The 24,693-nt window shown below is 37.4% G+C and overlaps 2 protein-coding genes across 6 annotated transcripts in view; one reads left to right on the top strand and one right to left on the bottom strand.

Annotated features, from left to right (window-relative positions):
- LOC110463111 overlaps positions 1-15,730 on the bottom strand; it is a 45,300-nt gene extending 29,570 nt beyond the window's left edge. For 2 of the 4 annotated variants that reach the window (XM_021517460.1, XM_021517462.1), the window contains exons 1-6: positions 15,400-15,730; positions 14,857-14,883; positions 11,633-11,731; positions 10,862-11,061; positions 1,957-2,003; positions 161-339 (exon numbers count right to left, since the gene is read on the bottom strand). In XM_021517460.1, the coding sequence (XP_021373135.1) occupies positions 161-339; positions 1,957-2,003; positions 10,862-11,061; positions 11,633-11,731; positions 14,857-14,883; positions 15,400-15,441 (594 nt within the window). In that variant the 5' untranslated portion in view covers positions 15,442-15,730. Of the gene's footprint in view, positions 1-160; positions 340-1,956; positions 2,004-10,861; positions 11,062-11,532; positions 11,544-11,632; positions 11,732-14,856; positions 14,884-15,399 lie in introns of those variants that run through there. The other 2 variants (XM_021517461.1, XM_021517464.1) reach the window with 2 other exon arrangements.
- A 297-nt stretch (positions 15,731-16,027) lies between these two features.
- The window catches only part of LOC110463139, a 30,051-nt gene continuing 21,385 nt past the window's right edge, over positions 16,028-24,693 (top strand). The window contains exons 1-4 of one of the 2 annotated variants that reach the window (XM_021517507.1): positions 16,028-16,100; positions 17,687-17,787; positions 22,793-22,945; positions 23,772-23,971. In XM_021517507.1, coding sequence (XP_021373182.1) covers positions 17,746-17,787; positions 22,793-22,945; positions 23,772-23,971 — 395 coding nt within the window. In that variant the 5' untranslated portion in view covers positions 16,028-16,100; positions 17,687-17,745. Of the gene's footprint in view, positions 16,336-17,686; positions 17,788-22,792; positions 22,946-23,771; positions 23,972-24,693 lie in introns of both variants that reach the window. The other variant, XM_021517508.1, reaches the window with a different exon arrangement.

The raw sequence follows: 24,693 nt of genomic DNA, 5'->3' as shown, positions 1-24,693 counted from the left end.
GATGAGTGCTGAACGTCTGGAGTTCATGGATTTTGTTTGACCCAACACTTTTCTCTTTAGCCTTGCTCAGAGAAGAGGTGGGTCTTTGACAAAATTACCACTTATTATTGTTATTTGATCCAATACTAATTTTTTTAATGAACTTTGACCCAAAACTTACAGTGTAGCCTGGCTCAGAGAAGAGGTTCTCCGGCTCCGGTGTCATGTTGTCCACAAGCCATTTATAACGGGAGATTTGTTGAGGGCTGATCACTCGGAGAATACTGGACAGTCCCCAAATATTGTCATACCCTCGCACAAAGAACAGATCCTGCATAATCGACTCTTGAAGGTTGTTGTCTGTAAAGTATTCATATGTAGTTATTGTTTTTTGAGGATATGTTATTGTGGAACAGTAAATTTAACTACATTTGGCATTAGGTAAACATAACACTACCTCAATCAAATTTCACAAATATTCCTTAGATTGAAGAAATTTCTGAATTTTAAAAGTACATGTTATCCATAGGAAAGCATTATTTCAATTTATTGGAGTTTTCCTTTCTCGGAAATGTTCCTTAATTTAATTTCAGTAATATTTTTCTATGTAAAACCTTAGGTTTAAGATTTCCTTACCTTAAAGTAAGTTTACTGTTATATATATATAAACTTTATTTATTTAACAACAATTATGAAACAAGTTTTTACATCTTATACCAATCACTATTGTTGGCCCAGATGTTAGCTAGCGCACAGGGGGACTTACTGTGGGAGGAAACCGGAGTACCCGGAGAAAGTTTACTGTTAGGTGTTGGTCATACAATGTTAATAACTGGTAATTACTGACATTCACAGAACCTTTTTCACATACTAATGACAAACCATGAAACGTTCCTGAAATCATTTCATATTTAATTACAAATTAAAGATTAAAAAAATATTTTTATTTAATTCTTAATAAAAACAGAAAAAAATATTTGTCTTATATTTCTTATACATTTTTTGTTTCTTTGTACTTTTGTATCATTTTTAATTGAGACATAATTTCCCCAATACATGTATTTACAATATCACAAAATATTCCTGATGGAAAGTTTTTAAAAACTTCAGGTAGGGTCTTCTGAAAATTTGACTTGTTCTTGAAAGATCATTGTAGTTTCATCTTGTGGCAGTAAATGTCATGTTGACATAGATCTTTACAATTCTACTGCTTTTGAAAAGATTTGAATATCAAATACGCTTTTGGTAAGTGACAGTGTGAAGGGAAGTCACTGTCCAGAAAATACATGATCATGATCTAAGTATTATTTCATCATTTGTATAGCTATTCAAACAAACATGGCAGCCGTTCATTTCGTCCTTGGAGAAACATCCCATGTTGTCAAATCTGTTCGGGAGACTTCCTATAATAACAGGTCACCTCAATTAAAGGACAAGAGTTATCTCTTTTTCATGTTAACCAAACCTGTAATGACAGCGCACGACTACCTGTATTAAAAGACTACTTTTATCAATACTAATATACTAACAAGCTACATTTATATTGCGCCCCATATAATTTGTAAAATTACTCTAAAGTGCTTTACAACATATGGATATTAGTATTAGTTATACAAATGAATAAATAAAGGGTGGTATGTACATGACGTCTGCGCAAAGAGCCTTAAATGCAGAAGTGAAGAGGTGGGTCTTTATTTCCTTCTTGAATTTGGCCAGAGTATTTTACTTTTAAATAGCAGATGGTAACAAATCAAGCTATTCCACAACGTGGCCAAAACCCCCGTAAAAATGACTACCAAGGGTGGTCTATGAACACAAGCTTACTGTATTTTTTCAAACAGGAAGAGGAAATTGTATTTGTGTCTACTAATCATCCTTCCAAAGCTAATATTACAGTGCTTACATGAAAGAAAGTTACTACGAGAAAAGGTGAATGGATAATGATATACCGGGTAGGTGATCATTTTAAATACATACGTAATATTTGGTGAATTTTTCCTTCTGGAATTTGGTCTAGGTGAAACCTGACGTAAAAAGAAATATTGAAAAAAACTATTTATTGATAATGCTCTACTGGAAAAGAGACAATTTGTTTGATATATTCTTTGGATTTTCTTAAAACTTTATTTGAATAATTAGGTCAGTTCTCTTGACCAATATTAATAAATATAAATGCTTAATTTGTTACAAACATTATTATAAATTTTTGATGTGATCTTTATATTTGTGAATGTTATAACAAATGCTCGCCATACTTAACAGTTTACCATTTCACAAAAAAGTTAGATACAAATCTTGTTACAAAAAAATCTGTACTACATATTATCAACATTAGAATGCAACATACATTAAAGCAATTCATAATTTGGACATACACACAATTATGATGGGCTTACTTTATTTTTGGATAAACGGTATTAGACAAAAAAGGCAACTATACACCAACAAAAGCATCAAGTGTTCAACATTGTTATACAAAACATAAGATTATATATAGCTGGTTATATTGTTCTGACAAGTAAAAGCATTTCATTGCAATATTGTGCTTAGTTATTTTATCCTATAGCATCAAACAGAAGACACAAAGAAACCATACCAGAAATAGATAGATATAAAACTAGTCGAAACCCTTTCAAAGGGGAGACAACTCAACATCCAGGATCCTGAAAAGAACAGTGTAATTACTTGTGTAAAGAAAGATCAAATGTTGCAATAATGAATAGTTACATAAAACATGTATATACAAAAGGTGGGAGTATTAAATTAAAATTCTGTAGAATTATTATTAATACTCAATAAAAACAAAAGGTCCATTGGGCTGAATCGTTCACCTGCCATTCATATAATATAAAAATGTTGACCTTCCATGATGTACGGTCTAGTTCATATCTGTTAAACAAGCATACTGTAATTACTCCACACATAATGGATCTTTATTGGAAGATTTTATCTAGCTACATCTTAGGAATCTTTGTTGAACGAACCTGATAGTTATTCATCCTAGCATGATAACAGCCAAATTTCATCACCTAGGGTATTTTGGTTATTTAGAAAAAGCTGTTTAAACATTTTAACAAGTTAAACCCTGTGATTTTAACAGTGGGTCATAAGTTCATTTGAACAAACATTATAGCCTGTTATCCAAGTATGCTCAGCCTACGGTTTGACCCGCACCTAATTCCAACAAAGACCATTCTTGTTGGATTGCACTCAGAATATATGTAATTAAAACATACGAAAAGTCTAGAAAAATCTAAATAGGGGAACATATTGGATTTTCCGATTAAAGTGTGCAAAAATATGTTGATAATATATTGCGCGTATGTGTAGCCGTAGGTGCAAAGGGAGATAAATCCTACCAGCAAGCACGTTTGTTTATATTCTGTGAGCAGACTTATTTATGACGACTTGACAGAAAGCTGTTGTAAATATGGTGAGTGGTGACAGACATTGAAATATAATGATCACTTACACTGTATATATACATGTAACATGATATAAAAATGGTATTGTGTATGCTGAGTGTACGTGTTTGACTTGGTTGGAGAGTGTTGTCTGCTCGAGTCCCGAATCGTAAAACCGTGCCGTACAACAGGTTCATAAACACTGAAATTTTACCAAACTAAGTGATGTCAGGGTTCAAAACAATTATTATACCAGAGTTCGATTTAATTTTAACCGTGTAGAAACGGTTATTTGATTAAAATTATTTTTTGAATGACTGGACCAGTGTATATTCCGTACGAAAAATAAAACTATGGAACCCTATAGTTGCCGTACACACTGGTTTGATCCGGTCTACGACATACATAATGTAGATGGTAATTAAATGTACTTAACAGTTTGTTGTGCAGGTATACACGTCATTGCAATTATAAGTGACATTTAAACACATACAAATGACATTGCTTATTCGCTTATTGACTTAGTCTTTTTATGGGAGCGTGGGGGGGGGCTGCAAGTTCGACACCACGAATTATATATATATAAGGGTCCTGACGGTATTTAATTGGACAGACGCTTGAGATACCGTCAAAAGCAATATAATACGATACGGAATGGTTTGTTTTTTGTTTTTGTTTACTATTTATGGAAGACAGGACATTTTCCCAAAAAATAGTGCGAATACGTTACTTAAAAAACCCATTATAGACCGAACTTACCCAGCTCTAAAGATCTCCCTGTCCACTTAAGTTTGCAAGCACCATCATTCCAAAAAAATAGATAAGGGGATAGGGGGGTGGGGGGTTGGGGGTCTACATACGATCAAATGGCCCATCCCCAATCCGATATTGTCAAACTGCTTTTACCTGCAATCTGTATAATAGAACATATTATCAATATTGTGTTTTATTATTTGTTTCATAATCATACAACTTCTGTTTTATTTAGTTTTATTTATATTATCTTGTTTTTTATATCTTTTGTATTATAATTTTTATTATGTTCTTTTTGATATGATTTTGTGGAAAATGTAAACAAGTAACCGTCGTGTAAACCAGACGTCTATGGTCTTCGGACTTCCAGAATTATCAGTGTTGCCAACAAAGGTGTGGTAGGTGTGTATTTTTATATTTTATTTTTACACCTTTCTTTTTGCTTTTTGTTTCTTATAATTACATTTTACTTCCAATGTAACCGTTTTCTCTTTACCTCTATTAGTTTCATTTGCTATATATGTGATATACATTCCACATTACCACCACGCAGACACTAATGGTGGTGATGTTTTTATTGCAGGAAATATGAGCCGCTGTGCAATTTGCAAAGTGCCTGTCAGAGACGGGGAATCTACAGTTACCCTTCGAGAAAAAGGCAGCAATGGTATCAACAAAGCCAGCAAGGCACGTGACAATTCCAACGTCAATACATCTGCTGGCGATGTGGTGCACACAGAGTGTAGGCGTATATACTGCAATGCGAACATTATAAAGCGGGATGCTGGGCTATTGGAAGCTAGGGATACAGACGACCCTTCTTGCCATCGCTCTTTACGCTCCACCAATACAGACCACCAAACACGATTCTGCGACATATGCATTTTATGTGGAAAGCCTGCAAAGACCTCTGATAAGAAGAGAGGGATCGATGTCTATGCCGTGCGGACAATGAGGTTCCAGGAGACTTTGGTACAAGCCTTTGATGACCGGAAAAATGACCAATGGGCACAGGAAGTAAAGGCACGTTTGGAGTTCGTTCGTGATCTCCCCGCTGCCGATGCGGTTTACCACCAGCTATGCAATGTGAACTTCCGTACCAACTACCAGATCCCGTTGCTTTTCACAAACGAAAAACCTAAACGACGCAAGTCATCTGAAAGACCAACAAGCGACCTTCACGAGTCCGGATTCCAACGGGTACTACAGTTCCTAAGCGAGCATGCCGAAGACCAGATCACCATTGCAGTCCTTGTTGATCACATGAAAGGCTGTTGCGGAGAAGAGGCATACAGTCCAACACATATGAAGAGGAAACTTGTAAAACATTTCGGCTCTGACATTATCATCACGGAAATAAACGGAAAACCCAACATTATAACGTTTAAAGCTACCGCATCTCACATACTTAGTGACTTTTATCAGCGACCTCAGAATCAAGACCCAGAGGCTGAAAAAAGAAGTATTATCGAAACAGCAGCGAAGTTGATAAAACGGGATATTAAGTCTATGGATACTTCGAAAGTTGTGTACCCATCATCGTCAGAGATATCGTCTGGTGAAAAGAACATTGAATACCTTCCTGCTAGTGTACAGATGTTGTTGCGGTTGCTGTTCTGTGACCTGGACGCACAGGTTAAGATCGCATCAATTGGACAGGCCATAGTCCAAGCAACACGTCCAAGAGTCCTTATCGCCCCGCTCCAATTAGGTCTTGGCATTCAAATGCATCATCAATTCGCCTCGAAATTCCTAGTGGATACATTGCATCGACTTGGCTTTTGTGTATCCTATACTGAGGTACAAAAGTTTGAAACCAGTGCGGCTGCATCACAGGGAACTGATATCCACGGAATCACACCGGAGCACACCATCCAGTACGTTGCGGACAATGTTGACCATAACCTGAGGACATTGGATGGCCACAACACTTTCCACGGAATGGGGATCATTGCTGGTGTCACACCAGCTGTATCACGCCAACGACCTGTTCCGAGGATATCCGTAACAATGGATGAAGTAACTGCGTTGGCGAAGATTAACATAGACTTCTTCAAACTTCACACTAATCCACTCGAAGCGTTGGTGTTTGAGAAGATTCATGCGGTTCCGAGGCAGGACGCTACCTGGAAACTTGACTTGCTTTCCAAAATCTCATGGACTCTACGGTCCCATAATGGGTGGTCGGCGATGATGCATGCGGTACAGGATGGCGATTTACCGGGAAAATCGTCAGTTGTCTTTCTGCCAATGATCGACATGGACCCCAGCGATATGTCATGCATATACTCGACTCTACAATTCGTAAGCAAGGAAGCCAGACGGCACGGTGCTCATCCCATCCTGACATTTGAAGGTAAATGTAGACAAGGCTCGGGACGTCGGTCACAAAATCTTGAAATCTATGGAAGGTCGGAATGTTGTGGAACATGTCTTTAAAAGAAGTGAGCAGGCAGTTACCCTTAGTACCAAATCAACAATTAAAGTAGACGGTGAAACAATCCACATTGACCCTCAGCTACTTTTTCAAAGACTTATTGCCGCAGCAAACCGACTTGATGAGGACGCCTCCCATATCTTTGGCTATGAACTGAGCAGTTACCCGTCGTCTTTGTTCGATTCATCTGGACTTCCACGACCTGCACAGAAACCAGCACTCGCTGATGCCATATGGGGATTGGATGAGTGAGTGTCATTCCACGCCACCACGTGCACAAGTACATTTCGTACTTGACGGCGGGTCGCTGCTCCATCGCATTCCTTGGACAAGAGGGTCGATATTCTCCGATATTTGTCAGAAGTACGTGGAGTACGTGATTCGAAACTACAATCATCCCACAGTAGTGTTCGATGGATACTCGGCTGGTCCGTCTACAAAGGACATAACCCACGTACGACGAACAGGAGGAGCCATTGGTGCAAAGGTCGCCTTTACAGAGAACATGCCTTTCAGGTCAAAGAAAGAACTCTTCCTTGCCAATGCCGAAAACAAACAAAACTTCCTAAACATGTTGAGCGAAAAACTAGAACTTAGTGGATGCCGGACAGTTCACGCGATAGGCGATGCCGATGTATTAATCGTGCAAACAGCTGTGGAGAGCGCCCGTGACATCGCTACAGTGTTGATAGGTGAGGACACGGATCTTCTTGTGTTGTTGCTGTTCCATTCTGATCTAGACGCCAATGACATTTTCTTCCAATCTGTACAATCAGGAACTAAGAAAATGAAGATATGGGACATCAACAAAACGAAGAAAATCCTTGGACCCAGCACGTGTGCCCTCATGCCATTTGTACATGCCATTACAGGATGTGACACCACGTCTCGAATCTTTGGCATCGGAAAAGGAGCCCCATTGAAAAAGGTGCAAGGTGACTCTTACTTCCAAGAACTGGCTGGTGTGTTTTGTAGGAAGGCGTCGCACGAGGACGTTGTAGCAGCAGGGGAAAAAGTAATTGTAGCACTATACAACGGCGAGCACACCGACGGACTGGACACACTTCGGTACAAGAAATTCTCCAACAAAGTCATGTTGAGCACAACTTGTGTACAGGTGCATACATTGCCACCGACAACTGCTGCTGCTGCTAATCACAGCAAACGAGTCTATCTGCAGGTACAGCAGTGGATACGACCAGCCGAGCATTTGTCACCGTGTGAATGGGGATGGTATATCGCCAATGATAGACTGCTTCCTATGAGGACCCACCTACCACCAGCACCGGAACTGCTTTTAAAAGTTATCCGGTGCAATTGTAAAACAAACTGCGACTCAAAGCGATGCAGCTGTAGAAAGCATGGATTGGAATGTACCCCATGTTGTGGTGAATGCAAGGGTGTCAGTTGTTCGAACGGCCAAATCCTTATTGTGGAAAGTGACTTGAAAGACGAATCGTGATAACAAACTCGTCTGAGCTAGTAGATAATGTGTCGTGTCATAAACTTTGTGAACTACGAACAGACTAATACATGTATGCTGGATGACGTTTTCTAATAATACCGTAACAACATAACGTTTTAGTTGTCCCACTCGTCAAAGCGATGCAGATGTATATGTTTAGGAATGAGCAACATGTTGTGGCAAATGGTCGTCAGGTTTTCTATAAGTCGATCATACCATGAAGACACTTGCAATAATAAAACACATAAAACACATATAAGACGTTGATAGATGGATAGCTTTTCCAAAAATGATATATAACACTACATTATGTTAACAGATATCAGACAACCGGGGCGATCTCTATGGAAATTCAAAATTTACCCTGTCTGAAAATATTTGCATTGAAAATAACCAAACCTAATTTGTAAGACATCGATTGTCCATGTCTTTTATTAGATTAGTACATATGATTAACCCGTTGTTGTTGCAACAAAAAACATGTGTGCAATGTACATATTTGAAATTATTGAGAAAATATCGAAATATTTTTCATTTTTTGGGGTAAATTTTAGGGGGTATGGGTGTTTTGTGTCATTTTAACAAGATTTATAATTGGTAAAACATCTTAAACTTACATTCAAAATAACAATATAGGTCTAAGCTTTCCATAAATACTACTATAACAACTCATCATGTCTTAAACGTAACTCTGTCGTATACAAAATGTTTATGAACATGGACAATTAAATGGCACAAACAGTGGGGCATAGTGTTAAGTAAGACGTAATTTTCAAGACTTTGCCCTATTTAGATTTTTCTAGACTTTTGATACGTTATCTTCTGTATAAATAAGTGCAAGAAAAACACAAAATAAACTTTGTTGGAATTATGTATGGGTTGAGCCCTTTTTTGTCGTAGGCTGACTGGTCTATCATGGCAAAATATCATCACCCTAGGCCTCTTAGTTATTGTTTGAAGGTCTTGACATATTTCACCCCTGTGACCGTGAAAGTAAGTCATAGTCATTCATGTGAATAAACAATCCCTACATCAGCATGCTAATGTCAAAATATCGTCACCCTAGGCCTCTTGGTTATTGTTTGAAGGTCATGACATATTTCACCCCCGTGACCTTGAAAGTAAGTCATAGTCATTCTTGTGAATAAACAACTCCTACATCAGCATGCTACTGGCGATATGTCGTCACCCTAAGCCTCTTAGTTATTCAGAAGATGCTGTTTAAATTAAACAGTTGACACCAGGTGAACGTTTGATGGATGACGGACATCGCACCACGCCATGAGCTCACTGGGCCCAGTTAGCTTAAAACTTAATAAGGACATCTAAATTCATAGAAAGGGTACAGATATAAGGCAATATATTAATTCTTGCATACCAATCTGAAATATTCCTACTTTACAGCGCTAAAAAATTCAACTTGTCTTTACTGAATGCTAAAATACACTCCGCAGGTTGGTACAGAACTCTTTTTTTCCATTAACTCGTTAACCCCTGATATTTCGTAATGAACTATTCCAACCTTTGAATTAGAGCAGTTCAAATGTGTCTGCAGGGGAGAATGAGTTATTTGAAATGACTCATGTTTTGTTCACATCTCTAGAATACAGTCCTTGTAGACGGAGATGCTGTGTATGAGCTCAAGTGTCAAAAACAGAAAGATTGTTGAAAAAAAATGTTGCTCCCGTTAATGTCACTATTTTGCTCCCGTTAATGCCACTATTTTGCTCCCGTTAATGCCACTATTTTGCTCCCATTAATGCCACTATTTTTTCATATGAATTTGTATGCACTACATTTTATAAATTGACAACTGTAAATCAGCTGATTTCAAAATTCTAAGTGGCATGCAAGAAACAGAATCCATCCTTAATTTTTGGTATAGATAAAGTATGAACGAATATCGTGGAGAGATCCTTTACAAATGACATGCAGGTTTCTGCACAATATTCTCCTGCTAATGAAAGGACATTTATCATGTTCGGTCCATACCTGTCTATGATTAAACAAACTAAATATTAATACTCTCCATGCAAAAGAAATAAAAATATAATACAATAAGGCTAAAGCAAGAAGGAAATAGAAGGATTGCGAAAAAAATAGGGAATCGAGGAAATGTACATTTTATTTTATTATACTGCCACAATTTGTCTAGTAATTTTTTGGCATTATAAAAGGTTTTGGTAATAGCTGTTGAGGGAGACATATACAAGAATGGAAATAAAAAATACAATAGTAAAGGTTCACAAGCCTTGGGATATGTTTAGTGTAAGCGAGGTGGCAAATGAAACAAGTGGTATCATGTATCCAGGTCCTACTAGTATACAAGTAAGATCTGTACTGTGCTGATTAAGGATGCCTGACCAGTCTAGTGTCCCAAGACTTTTTCTCATAACATCTGAAAGCACACTTTTCCTTCAGCTGTTAATGACATTACAGTGATTTTGAAAGCTGACTACCAGAGTGAGCATGCATTTTGACAAATTATCAACCAAACATCATAATCGCAAGTTACTGTAAAATTGTAGTTACTGCTCATTGCAGAATTGAGACAGTTACAAAACTGATGGCATATTTCTATTTATGATGGAAAACATTCACAAGTAAAGAATTTAATTGTATTTTTTTCATATATAATGGCAACCTTTCAACTGTGAGCAGGGATAGTAGCAAATATTTTATTTTAGAAAAATGATGCATATTAAAAAAATAATGGCAGCATTTAAGCTCTTTCAAGTATCTGGATCTGGCACGCTTATTCAGCACTTGATGGGATTGAAGGGGAACTAGGAAGTAAGGTTGTAAGGGTATATATACACTTACGCCTCTGCATTCTGTCTGAAGCGTTGGACCAAGCCTGGATAGGGATTATAAGGGAGCTCAGGCCGGTCCAGTAACAGGGTCATTAGTCTACGAAAGGATTCAACAAGCTCTGTCTCCTCCAGGTAGTCACGGAAACGCTGCATTGTCAATGTGTCATAACCAATGGGTGGGTTGTACAGTTCTCGCATAACTGTTGAGCCCTAGGGATATAAAAGAATTTCTGTTATATAGATTCTCACCTGTCCAGTTATCACAGGAGTTTTAACTAACTATCCCCTGACATTTAGTTATGTAGATTGAAAAAGTGTCCTCCCAGATCATGCCCTGGTTGATTATACCCGTTATATCACTTGAGTTATCTCCCTTGACTTACAGTTATGTAGATCGAGATAGTGTCCCTCTCAGATTCCGTCAAGTATGATAAAAAAAAAAAGATTATACCCGGTATATCATTCAAGTTATTTCCCTTGACTTACAGTTATATCGAGATAGTGTCCCTCACAGATTCCGTCTGGTATGATAAAAAACATATTATACCCGTTATATTATTCAAGTTATCTCCCTTGACTTACAGTTATGTAGATCGAAATAGTGTCCCTCTCAGATTCTGTGCGGTATGATAAAAAACAGATTATACCCAGTATATCATTCAAGTTATCTCCCTTGACTACAGTTGTGTAAATCGAGATAGTGTCCCTCACAGATTCCGCCCTGTATGATAAAAAACATATTATACCCAATATATCACTCAAGTTATCTCCCTTGACTTACAGTTGTGTAGATCGAGACATTGTCCCTCACAGACCCTGCACGATCTGGCGGAGGTCTTTGTCGCATCCCGTCGACAGCTGCTAATTTGTACTTTGCTTTCTGTTGGAATAAAAAAGATTCAAATATAAATGTCAATCCTCACATGGCAATATCAAATTTGAGTCCTTTATCATTCTAGTTGTCACTCATCTCAATTTCTTTTTTCAAAAGATATTGAATCGCATGCAACTTTTCCTTAACAAATATTCTATATATATGATATACAAATATCACAAATATTTTACTATTAAATGATGGCTACCTACCTTCTAAAGAAAAAAATCTCTTTAGTCTAATTAACTTATATCACAGGATAAAAAAAAATGAAGATAACTATAAGGTGTCTTAAACCAGATACAATTTACCCTTATCATTACAAGTACAAGTTGTAATATTAATAAATTTGTTTAAAACTGTTGATACTTCCTCAATTACTGCTGTTATCTACATGTATGCACGGTGCATGCTTTACAAAAAGAAAATAATAATACAACTGTAACATACACCACCAACCTGAACAATTCTAAATTTTGGAAATAAACTCATGATTTAATTCAAGCTCCACTTGGACACTAATTAACCACTGTTATATATATTCAACCATAATACATGCAGAGTGCACTACAGATCTTGATAATTTTCCTAAAAAGAGACCTGCCATGTCTTAAAAACACCTTCAACTGAAGTTTTACAATTGCTTTTGTCCTTTCAGCAGTGCTACAATTGAATAATTTTCTATGGTAGCTGTGACCACATGACAATGATGATATACAAATTAGTGGTTAACCAGTGTCTCACAGAGTAGTTTTATTAATGTTCAACAGATCACTACTATAGCCAACCCCTGGTGAATTAGATGTCTGTTTGTGAAAGAAGAAAAAAAGAGAATATTTTTTAGTACATGTATAATGAAATAACAGTATTTCATGTGATGATAAAGGAAATATTTTCATATTTTTCACCTGTCTTCAAATTCTTTACACTTTTCAAATGAATACAAAATTTGTAAAATTATGATAAAGAAAAGAATCTATTTAGATTCTGCTTAAAAATAACAAATTAATTGATGGAGAATGTATCAAGTATTGTCTAATATAATGACATACCCATAAAGTGTCAATTCTGTTTGGGGAAATGAAAGGTACTTTATGTTTTCATGACTTACATCTATTACAATTATTCAAAGATTTAATACACATTTTTGGAGGCCTGATTTTGCCACCATTCCCCAAGGGTAATAAGTTTTTTCATTATTTTTTTCTTAATGGTGATAAAAAAACAGAAAATAATTAGTTAAGATTTCTTTTTACATAAATTTTAATGCAAATATCCTTTTGTAAACAAATTATTTCAAGTCTTACTCGAATTTGGATACCTGTTTAGCAACGTATTTTCTTTTCAAAGTAAAAGGCCCCTTTAAACCAAAGCAGAAAAAAAGGAAATAAACAGAACACTGAAAAAAATGTATAATGATGCATAGCTAAAATGTGATTAAGCCGCAAAACTTGATAAAAATATGGTCTTGTGATGACCATCCGATATCCTACAAAAAGCATAAAAGCATTTGATCACTGAAGAAACTAGAGCAAAATATTTTTTCTTAAGGATTCTTTGACAAAATCAATACTGCATCTCATAAACCTGTTCTAATGCCCAACCAGACTACATTGTATGTGCTAATACGTAAGTAACTGTATAATTATGTTGAAATACATTTCTAAGATGTCGTCATTGGTGAATGAAGCGCATAAAATCATAGCGGAACTGGACAGCTAGGTCGAGTGCTGGTGACCAGATGGTTCAATTGGTTAAACATCCCTCAATAGTTCGAAAGTTCCCAGGTTCAAAATCTGGTCTGGCCATGCATTTTTCCTATACTGTTACAGTACTAGTGGTGCCTGTGACCAGCCTTGTTTGAATTAGTGGATGTATACTTTGCAACTGGATACCTGAACCTAGATGTAAATGGTGTTGTTCTCCAGGGGAACAGACTTAGAAAAGGAGGAATACACATAGTGGAACTGGACTGGGTTGATTGTCAATGAAAACTGGTAGCTCAATTACTTACAGCTTCTGTCTAAAGTTTGGAGGTTTACCAGGTTTGAATCCTGGTCTTTTACAAAAGGCTAAGTTATATCAAATATGGAGGTCACACAAGAGACTTAAAAGTCTCCACAATGAGTAATTGGGCTTTTAGCAGTTAGTTCCACAGTCTGTGATTGGTCCTGGGGACAGGAAGAAAGACTCTTTTGGAGTGTTTGATTTCATACTTGTAGATTAACCTTAATTGTCATATGTTCATACTGATGGCTGTCACATGACTTTGGATGGTCATGTGACAGTGAGAGTTGAAGACTAAACAAAGCTCAATCCTCTCATACCGGTTTGGGGATGGCTGTTGCAGATTGGCTTCAATTGCTATTTTTAACTTCTCTGGGTGTAGTACTCCTCTAAAGTAATCAATCCGACTTTGTCAGTGCACCTTCTAAGACCAAACACATTACAGCCAGAAGGGACCATCACCTAACTGATATGCTACCTGTATAAGCCCTTTAGATTTGGTTGAATATCCTAGAACAAAAATGTTTTGCTTTAGTTTGAGAAAGAAAAGTCAATCATGTCATCAAAGCAAGGTACATGTACAAAACTTAATTAGTTGCATATAAAAGCACCTGTCTGTCACAGAAATAAGTTTCCAAATTTCACCTTATAAGTTTTATAAAAGCACTAAGCAGACATTTGGCAATTTACATGTGCATTGAATTTTTCAATGTGAAAGTTTGTTGTCATTCGGTGTTATAAAGATTTTCTTTTTTTTAAACAAAATTGTTGGTTCCAATTTTATGATTAAGGTGATATTTTAAATAGGATAAACAAAATTTCAAACTTCCATGATCAAATTTAGTCTTGTTGAATGAAATTTGAAAATGTTTTTTAAAGTTTCCAAGCGTTTTGTTTAAAAGACAATGATAAATTACTTGACTGTTTTATTTTTTCATCAGAGCAAGGTAAATTAGTTAGATAGTTGTAAAGGTATTCAATTACAATTTAGTGTTAAAATATCACGTTTTTTGTAATGATTATAACAAATAAAAGTTGAAAATTTATTTCATGTGACTCAAATCAAGAAAATTCCAAAGAGTAGAAACAACAAACATTGGCTATAAATTTTTGAGTACAAATACCTGCAACTTCCTGTCGGCACGTGTAGCCTGAAAAATGTCAATTCATCATAGAAATTGTCTTTTTTCTCCTAAGCTTTGTGTATTTTAGATTGATTACTACAACAATAACCTGTTAGAAAATTACTCCTTCCATAAAAGTATCATAAGGGCTTCCTTGTCATCGATAAAAGTCAATAAGTGGATCAAAGTGGGGTGTGAGGTTTACCACTTCCTCCCCCCTCTAAACATTTGAAGAAAAGTAACCATTTTTATTTGGTCAGTCTTCAAACAGATCATTGGTATATGACAATCTCGAAAAAAAGGAGGAAAAAGACTCCACATCATTCTGCTTGGCAATTTTCAGGTACGTGTACAATTTATGAAAACATCCCAGTAGTGATAGATGTTTAAAACGATTTCTTTATACAATTTGAATGTTAAGTAAGTAACTTTAGCTAGATAAACATGATAACCAAACACTCCTCTATTTCTACACGTTATTTTTTTATATACTGTGTCTAAATGAGTCGGTATCATTGTTTTCTTTGATACGGGATATATTACCTTCCATTTCGAAGCACCTGTCCGTGAAGACTGACGAGACATTCTTCTTTTTAGATATCAAACAGCTGTTACTCTTATAGATTTGAATTGAAAAACAAGTAATGATCAATGCACATCACTTGGGACAATGATATCGGCAATAGCCTGGCATTTCTGAAAGTTTCTCATAAAATGTCGACAAACTCGGCTAGCAATACTGTGTTTTCATTCATTCAATTTGTAGGTTGCTGTTTATCAATGTTAAATCAAGCATTGTAGGGTCCTATTTTAGACGACAGATCTTGACCGTATCAAGCATGTGCCCGTATCAAATGTAAACAACAATGGCGGGATGGCAACTCAATCGCTGTGTGGCCGTATCGGCAGCCCAACCCTAACTTGGCCTAAGGCGAAGAATTGCTTCAAAGTAAAATAAAATGAATTAACATAATTAAATTCACCTTATGTTATCTAAAATGAAAGAGTAAAATTCACTTGCATATGTTGAATGCTTGCTATCGTCAATGTATTTAATTTGATCCCCTGATTTATATTATAAATTTAGACTTATATTACGTGAGCATTTCCGTTCATGTAAGGCTGAGGTAACGATTTGGGGCAAATTCAATTTTAAGCGTCCCGGCGTACGTGATCTTCAAGCGCTTCGAGGAACTTTCACTTTCACAAGTTTGGATTTAGTTGAAGTTTGAAGTTTACTTGAGGTGATGTATGCCTAGTCTTGAAGATATTTATGAAGGCAATTCTAATATTGACAAACTTGGCTTCAACCTATTGTTTTAAACGCGTCGCCTCGTTCCACTTTTGAATCTGATAAGAATTATTGCTTGACTCATTTGCCTTATTTGAAGTGGAATCGAATTAGATTATTTTCTGTCTAAATCCGTGATCGCATTCAAAGGCTATCCTACGGCGTTTTCGATGGAGAGGAACATTCAGGTAGTCACTTTTACAGATCATGTCAAGTTCTCATTTACAGTGAAGTTCTGGATAAATATACACTCAATATGCACAGTGCCCCCCCCCCCCCATACTTACTAACTCTCCCTATTTAGTTTATAGGGGAGATTACCGATTTTTGACCCTTAAATTTAGCAGTTTTAAACAAATGAATTTGTTTAACTATTCCTATATTTGAAGATCTAATGAGTTCACCAGAAAAAAATATGTCCTTTAAGTTTTAAAGTGTTATTGTTTCCTGGCACATACTTAGATAATCTAATTCCATGTTCCTAGAGAGTAATAAACAAATTTGATTAATGTTTAGATTTTGAGCATGCATAATCTCCCCCATGGAAATTTCAAAACGTTGGCAGGTATATGCTCCTACAGACGTATATAATATAAGACTCCGCTTGTCGGCTATTTTCTATCGGATATGATTATGCTGTTACAACTTCTCATCTGCAATAATGCACCAGAGGTGCTATGCAGATTATTGGTAGAAGAAGACCTTGAAATGTACATGGCGCCTGTCAAATATTTTAAGAATGCCTCGTGCTTGTTTGTTCATTGCTATATATGAAAGTCATCAGGATATCTGTAAACTTTATTTGGGCCTGCACTATTATGCTGACAGCAGCCAATATCGACTCATCATAGGATCTGTGTGTAATATATTTCCACTGTGCCGTTATTTCATCAAGATATATCTCATGTCTACGTGACATTTTTGACTCTACATAAGAACATTTTATAATTTGAACTGCTCATCGTCTGTAAACTTAGCAAAAATTTACATTAAGTTCGCCTGAAAGATTGAAGAATTGATAGCTCATTAAGAATCACACATAAATGGGCAGTTTTGCTTTATACATTTTTCATCATGCTCCAAATGAATCTCGATTAAAGTGTGTTCGAGTTGTCTTTCTTTGAACACTGAATCAAATTTGCAGCATGGAAACATATGACAGCTATATACTTCTGGCAGGTGAAATTCATTGACAAATATTTATTAGTATTTAAAAAAAAACGTTTTTCAGTTGTTTTTTGTTTCGGTTAGTTGATTGTACACATGTTATACACAATCCTAGATGTAATTTAAAGTTTTCTGTTGATATAAGTACAAGATTGTGATTACTTCTTAAGGGCACGGAAACAGATGAGTGACAATACAAGGATAGTATGCATCAGCAAGTCCAGCATCCATTACTGTGACCTCCATATCAACATTTCTGATGACCAATGAAAAGTGATTTTTTTTATCGAAACAAAAGTAACACAAGTTTATCATAACTAACCAGGTTTGTATCATGAAATTAATGTCTATAATTTCTCTTCTAAATTACAGGTCTTCACTGCCATGGATTGTTCATTGTGCACTGATGTACCACCTGTATAAGCCCAACCATGTCTCAGTCTAAACCAAGCCTTAAAAACCAGAAATGGAAGGTAGTTTATCAATTGTCAGATATATTTGAATGCTGCTAGTGAGAATTTAAAATTCATATAGACATCTACATTATTTTTTTGCCAAAATTAACATATTTAATTTGTATGATTGCGTTGTAAATGCTATTTCAGAAATCTAAAACCAATGCATTTTTTTTTAGAAAAGAACAGCTGTGGCACCTTCTTTTAAACAATTTGGAAAGGAAAAATGTTTCTTACCTCTAAACCACTAACTTGATAGTGGGACAATCTGGGTAGTGTCGGGTCTGGTGACTGGATTATCTCGACTTGATAGTAGGACAGTTGGACAAGTGGTGACTGGATTATCAGGACTTGATAGTAGGACAATAGGACTAGTGGTGACTGGATTATCAGGACTTGATAGTAGGACAATAGGACTAGTGGTGACTGGATTATCAGGACTTGATAGTAGGACAGTTGGACAAGTGGTGACTGGATTATCAGAACTTGATAGTAGGACAATAGGACTAGTGGTGACTGGATTATCTTGACTTGATAGTGGGACAGTTGGACAAGTGGTGACTGGATTATCAGGACTTGATAGTAGGACGATTGGACAAGTGGTGACTGGATCATGGGGGCTTTGATAGTGGGACAATAGGACTAGTGGTGACTGGATTATCAGAACTTGATAGTGGGACAATTGGACTAGTGGTGACTGGATTATCAGGACTTGATAGTAGGACAATAGGACTAGTGGTGACTGGATTATCAGAACTTGATAGTAGGACAATAGGACTAGGGGTGACTGGATTATCTTGACTTGATAGTGGGACAGTTGGACAAGTGGTGACTGGATTATCAGGACTTGATAGTAGGACAATTGGACTAGTGGTGACTGGATTATGGGGACTTGATAGTGGGACAATAGGACTAGTGATGACTGGATTGATAATGGGACGATTGTATAATAAGTGACTGGATTATGGGGCTTTGATAGTTGGGCAATTGTATAATAAATGACTGCTAGTGGTGACTGGATTATCAGAACTTGATAGTGGGACAATTGGACTAGTGGTGCCTGGATTATCAGAACTTGATAGTAGGACAATTGCACTAGTGGTGACTGGATTATGGGGACTTGATAGTAGGACAATTGGACAAGTGGTGACTGGATTATCAGGGCTTGATAGTAGGACAGTTGGCCAAGTGGTGACTGGATTATCAGGGCTTGATAGTAGGACAATTGGACAAGTGGTGACTGGATTATGGGGGCTTTGATAGTGGGACAATTGCACTAGTGGTGACTGGATTATGGGGACTTGATAGTAGGACAATTGGACAAGTGGTGACTGGATCATGGGGGCTTTGATAGTGGGACAATTGGACTAGTGGGGCCTGGATTATCAGAACTTGATAGAAGGACAATTGGACAAGTGGTGACTGGATTATGGGGGCTTTGATAGTGGGACAATTGGACTAGTGGAGGCTAGATTATGGAGGCTTTGATAGTAGGACAATTGGACAAGTAGTGACTGGATCATGGGGGCTTTGATAGTAGGACAGTTGGACTAGTGGTGACTGGATTATCAGAACTTGATAGTGGGACAATTGGACTAGTGGTGCCTGGATTATCAGAACTTGATAGTAGGACAATTGCACTAGTGGTGACTGGATTATGGGGACTTGATAGTGGGACAATAGGACTAGTGATGACTGGATTGATAATGGGACGATTGTATAATAAGTGACTGGATTATGGGGCTTTGATAGTTGGGCAATTGTATAATAAATGACTGGATTATGGAGATTGATAGTTGGGCAATTGTATAATAAATGACTGCTAGTGGTGACTGGATTATCAGAACTTGATAGTAGGACAATAGGACTAGGGGTGACTGGATTATCTTGACTTGATAGTGGGACAGTTGGACAAGTGGTGACTGGATTATCAGGACTTGATAGTAGGACAGTTGGACAAGTGGTGACTGGATTATCAGAACTTGATAGTAGGACAATAGGACTAGGGGTGACTGGATTATCTTGACTTGATAGTGGGACAGTTGGACAAGTGGTGACTGGATTATCAGGGCTTGATAGTAGGACAATTGGACAAGTGGTGACTGGATTATCAGGGCTTGATAGTAGGACAGTTGGCCAAGTGGTGACTGGATTATCAGGGCTTGATAGTAGGACAGTTGGCCAAGTGGTGACTGGATTATCAGGGCTTGATAGTAGGACAGTTGGCCAAGTGGTGACTGGATTATCAGGGCTTGATAGTAGGACAGTTGGACAAGTGGTGACTGGAGGATCAGGACTTGATAGTAGGACGATTGGACAAGTGGGGACTGGATCATGGGGGCTTTGATAGTGGGACAATAGGACTAGTGGTGACTGGATTATCAGGGCTTTGATAGTAGGACAGTTGGACAAGTGGTGACTGGATTATCAGGGCTTGATAGTAGGACAGTTGGCCAAGTGGTGACTGGATTATCAGGGCTTGATAGTAGGACAGTTGGCCAAGTGGTGACTGGATTATCAGGGCTTGATAGTAGGACAATTGGACAAGTGGTGACTGGATTATCAGGGCTTGATAGTAGGACAATTGGACAAGTGGTGACTGGATTATCAGGGCTTGATAGTAGGACAGTTGGACAAGTGGTGACTGGAGGATCAGGACTTGATAGTAGGACGATTGGACAAGTGGGGACTGGATCATGGGGGCTTTGATAGTGGGACAATAGGACTAGTGGTGACTGGATTATCAGGGCTTTGATAGTAGGACAGTTGGACAAGTGGTGACTGGATTATCAGGGCTTGATAGTAGGACAGTTGGCCAAGTGGTGACTGGATTATCAGGGCTTGATAGTAGGACAGTTGGACAAGTGGTGACTGGATTATCAGAACTTGATAGTGGGACAATTGGACTAGTGGTGCCTGGATTATCAGAACTTGATAGTAGGACAATTGCACTAGTGGTGACTAGATTATGGGGGCTTTGATAGTTGGACAATTGGACTAGTGGTGACTGGATTATCAGGACTTGATAGTAGGACAGTAGGACTAGTGGTGACTGGATTATCAGGACTTGATAGTAGGACAGTTGGACAAGTGGTGACTGGAGGATCAGGACTTGATAGTAGGACGATTGGACAAGTGGGGACTGGATCATGGGGGCTTTGATAGTGGGACAATAGGACTAGTGGTGACTGGATTATCAGGGCTTTGATAGTAGGACAATTGTACTAGTGGTGGCTAGATTATAGGGGCTTTGATAGTGGGACAATTCGACTAGTGGTGACTAGATTATGGGGGCTTTGATAGTGGGACGATTGGACTAGTTGTGACTGGATTATCAGAACTTGATAGTAGGACAATTGGACTAGTGGTGGCTAGATTATGGGGGATTTGATAGTAGGACAATTGGACTAGTGGTGCCTGGATTATCAGAACTTGATAGTAGGACAATTGCACTAGTGGTGACTGGATTATGGGGACTTGATAGTGGGACAATTGGACTAGTGGTGACTAGATTATGGGGGCTTTGATAGTTGGACAATTGGACTAGTGGTGACTAGATTATGGGGTCTTTGATAGTGGGACAATTGGACTAGTGGTGGCTAGATCATGGGGGCTTTGATAGTAGGACAATTGGACAAGTAGTGACTGGATTATCAGAACTTGATAGTAGGACAATTGGACTAGTGGTGACTGGATTATCAGAACTTGATAGTGGGACAATTGGACTAGTGGTGGCTAGATTTTGGGGGCTTTGATAGTTGGACAATTGGAATAGTGGGGACTAGATTATGGGGTCTTTGATAGTGGGACAATTGGACTAGTGGTGGCTAGGTTATGGGGGCTTTGATAGTGGGACAATTGCGATAGTAGGACAATTGGACAAGTAGTGACTGGATTATCAGAACTTGATAGTGGGACAATTGGACTAGTGGTGGCTAGATTTTGGGGGCTTTGATAGTTGGACAATTGGACTGGTGGTGGCTAGATTATGGGGGCTATGATAGTAGGACAATTGGACTAGTGGTGTCTAGATTATGGGGGCTTTGATAGTGGGGCAATTGGACTAATGGTGACTAGATTATGGGGGCTTTGATAGTTGGACAATTGGACTGGTGGTGGCTAGATTATGGGGGCTATGATAGTAGGACAATTGGACTAGTGGTGGCTAGATTTTGGGGGCTTTGATAGTTGGACAATTGGACTGGTGGTGGCTAGATTATGGGGGCTATGATAGTAGGACAATTGGACTAGTGGTGACTGGATTATCAGAACTTGATAGTAGGACAATTGCACTAGTGGTGTCTAGATTATGGGGGCTTTGATAGTGGGACAATTGGACTAATGGTGACTAGATTATGGGGGCTTTGATAGTAGGACAATTGGACTATTGTATAATAAGTGACTGGATTATGGGGATTGATAGTGGGACAATTGTATAATAAGTGACTGGATTATTGGGATCGATAGTGGGACGATTGTATAATAAGTGACTGGATTATGTAGATTGATAGTTGGGCAATTGTATAATAAATGATTGTATAATAAGTGACTGGATTATGGGGCTTTGATAGTTGGGCAATTGTATAATAAATGACTGGGTTATGGGGATTGATAGTGGGACGATTGTATAATAAGACACTGGATTATGGGGATTGATAGTGGGACGATTGTATAATAAGTGACTGGATTATGGAGATTGATAGTTGGGCAATTGTATAATAAATGACTGGATTATGGGGATTGATAGTGGGACGATTGTATAATAAGTCACTGGATTATGGGGATTGATAGTGGGACAATTGTATAATAAGTGACTGGATTATGGAGATTGATAGTTGGGCAATTGTATAATAAGTGACTGGATTATGGAGATTGATAGTAGGACGATTGTATAAAATTATTTTTCGTCATATTCTATCAAAGCTATGTGTAGAATTTTGCTGATTTGGTGTGCAGTGAATGATAACCCATGAATGCATGACTTAGAATTAATGTAATTATAAATAGCCTTTTTCTTTTGCAGAAAGCGCAATTCAAACTAGCAGCAGTAACTGGGGTGCACCGGCGAAAACCTCCCACGCGATTGTCTGGGACAGCAAAATCGAGTCTTGGAACAGCCGGCCTTCATGGACCTGGGTCACAGATGTTTCGAGATACTGCATCCATTCATACCTCGGTAAGACAATAAGGTCCTATATAACTATCTTGAAATGAATTTTTGTGCTCGTACATGTAGATGCAAACTTACACAAACTAGTGTGTTAAGTACACTTGTGGATTCCATGTATTTGTCTTTACAATAAACCTTTATAATCTCCCATTATATACAATTGATTTCCTGCTCCCACTTCTTATGGACCCTTGAAATAATATGTTTGTAATAATGTTTTGCTTTGTTATTTTATTAAAAGAAATTAATACTAATATATGCACCAAATATATATATATATCCTGTTGTATTCAAACCTCTTGAAACTGCCAAACTTATCTATCTCGTTTCTTCTATATGGTGAATCTCACAAAAGTTCTGTTCATTGACATAACATGAGCTACATTTTCATGCTTACTAGCAAGTAAAAATGTTGTTACTTATTGTTAAGTTTGATGTTCTTATACATTTTGTTAGCGGAATCAGGGACGTATATACTGTCCCTGGCGGAATACATCAGAACGAGTTGAAGTATGTCACTATGTTAAACAATGAGATTAAGTGCATGCCTAATGACTTATGATGGGTGTATAGTTTTCTGCACCTTTTGTACTCTTCATGAGCGCGAATTTATCATAATAGCAAATACAAGTTAAGACCTTAATGTACATAGTAATTAAACCTAAAGGGCAAAATTGAGACTGGGCAAATATGTATTCGATCTATTGGTGAAGGGCTAACATATGACAGGGCAATAGTTTCCAAGTATACGTCAGTATTTCACTTTAAAATTTAATCAATATTTTTCTTTTAAAACTTGTTTCTGTAATACACTTATATACATTGTTTTCAGGGTTCTAATATTGTGCGGGAGATGTACCAACCTAAGTTTGGATACAATACAAAGACCATGCAGAGGTTTATGGAGTACCTAAAAAAGACAGACCTTGAGTCCGTGTTCCAAGTCCTCCTAACAATACTACTCAACCGGAACGAACTCCCTTATAACCCTTACCCAGGATTTGCAGAGAAGATCTATCCCTATGTTGAGAAGTAGGCACAGTACAGTTTTAAAATCTGAAAGGTTGACAAGTTTTGTTTGGATCAAATGTATTGTAAATTATCTTGTTCCTGTTCCTTTTCGGCATGTTATCACAAAAATATTCAATTGTTTGGGTGTTAGATAATAACTCAAAATATATTTAAATTACTGTCTATCTCCAAAAACAAGTTTGGATATTGTTCAGATAGCTTGCCAGGGTAAAGCAAATTTTCAGAATTAGATTTTTCAAAATATCTGAAAATTTACCTATGCAAAGAGGTTCCCCAACAAATGATGGTTAATTATCATGAATATCTAACTACATGTAGAGTAAGTTAGATTACAAATTGTACAAAAAGTTAAGGTTTAAATGTCTTTGTACAATGTGAAAATTAACTAACTCGAGTTAGATAAACAGGATAACTAACCATCACTTGTTGGGGACCTGTTTCTGTAATATCGTTTGTATTTCATCTGGAAAACCACATGTTTCTCTTTGAAAATACATTATGTCTGTTACTGAAAGAGGAAACAATCGCCATGGATCATGACATCACAATGGAGGATGACGTCGTAAAGCATTGTTACGTTACGTCATAATCAAAGATTGACCAATGACATCGTTAACCACTAGTGTGTAATCAAAAAGGTTAACCTACTCCTAGCAGCTTTATCCAATGAGTTGTGAGTGAGGAAAACTACAGTGGTTGTGGGAGAAATGTATTTCTGCATG

This window comes from Mizuhopecten yessoensis, unplaced genomic scaffold (assembly GCF_002113885.1).
Source record: "Mizuhopecten yessoensis strain PY_sf001 unplaced genomic scaffold, ASM211388v2 scaffold10867, whole genome shotgun sequence".
Taxonomy (NCBI): Eukaryota; Metazoa; Mollusca; class Bivalvia; order Pectinida; family Pectinidae; genus Mizuhopecten; species Mizuhopecten yessoensis.
Note: the sequence above shows the minus strand (reverse complement) of the source record. Positions and strands in the feature narration are given on the sequence as shown.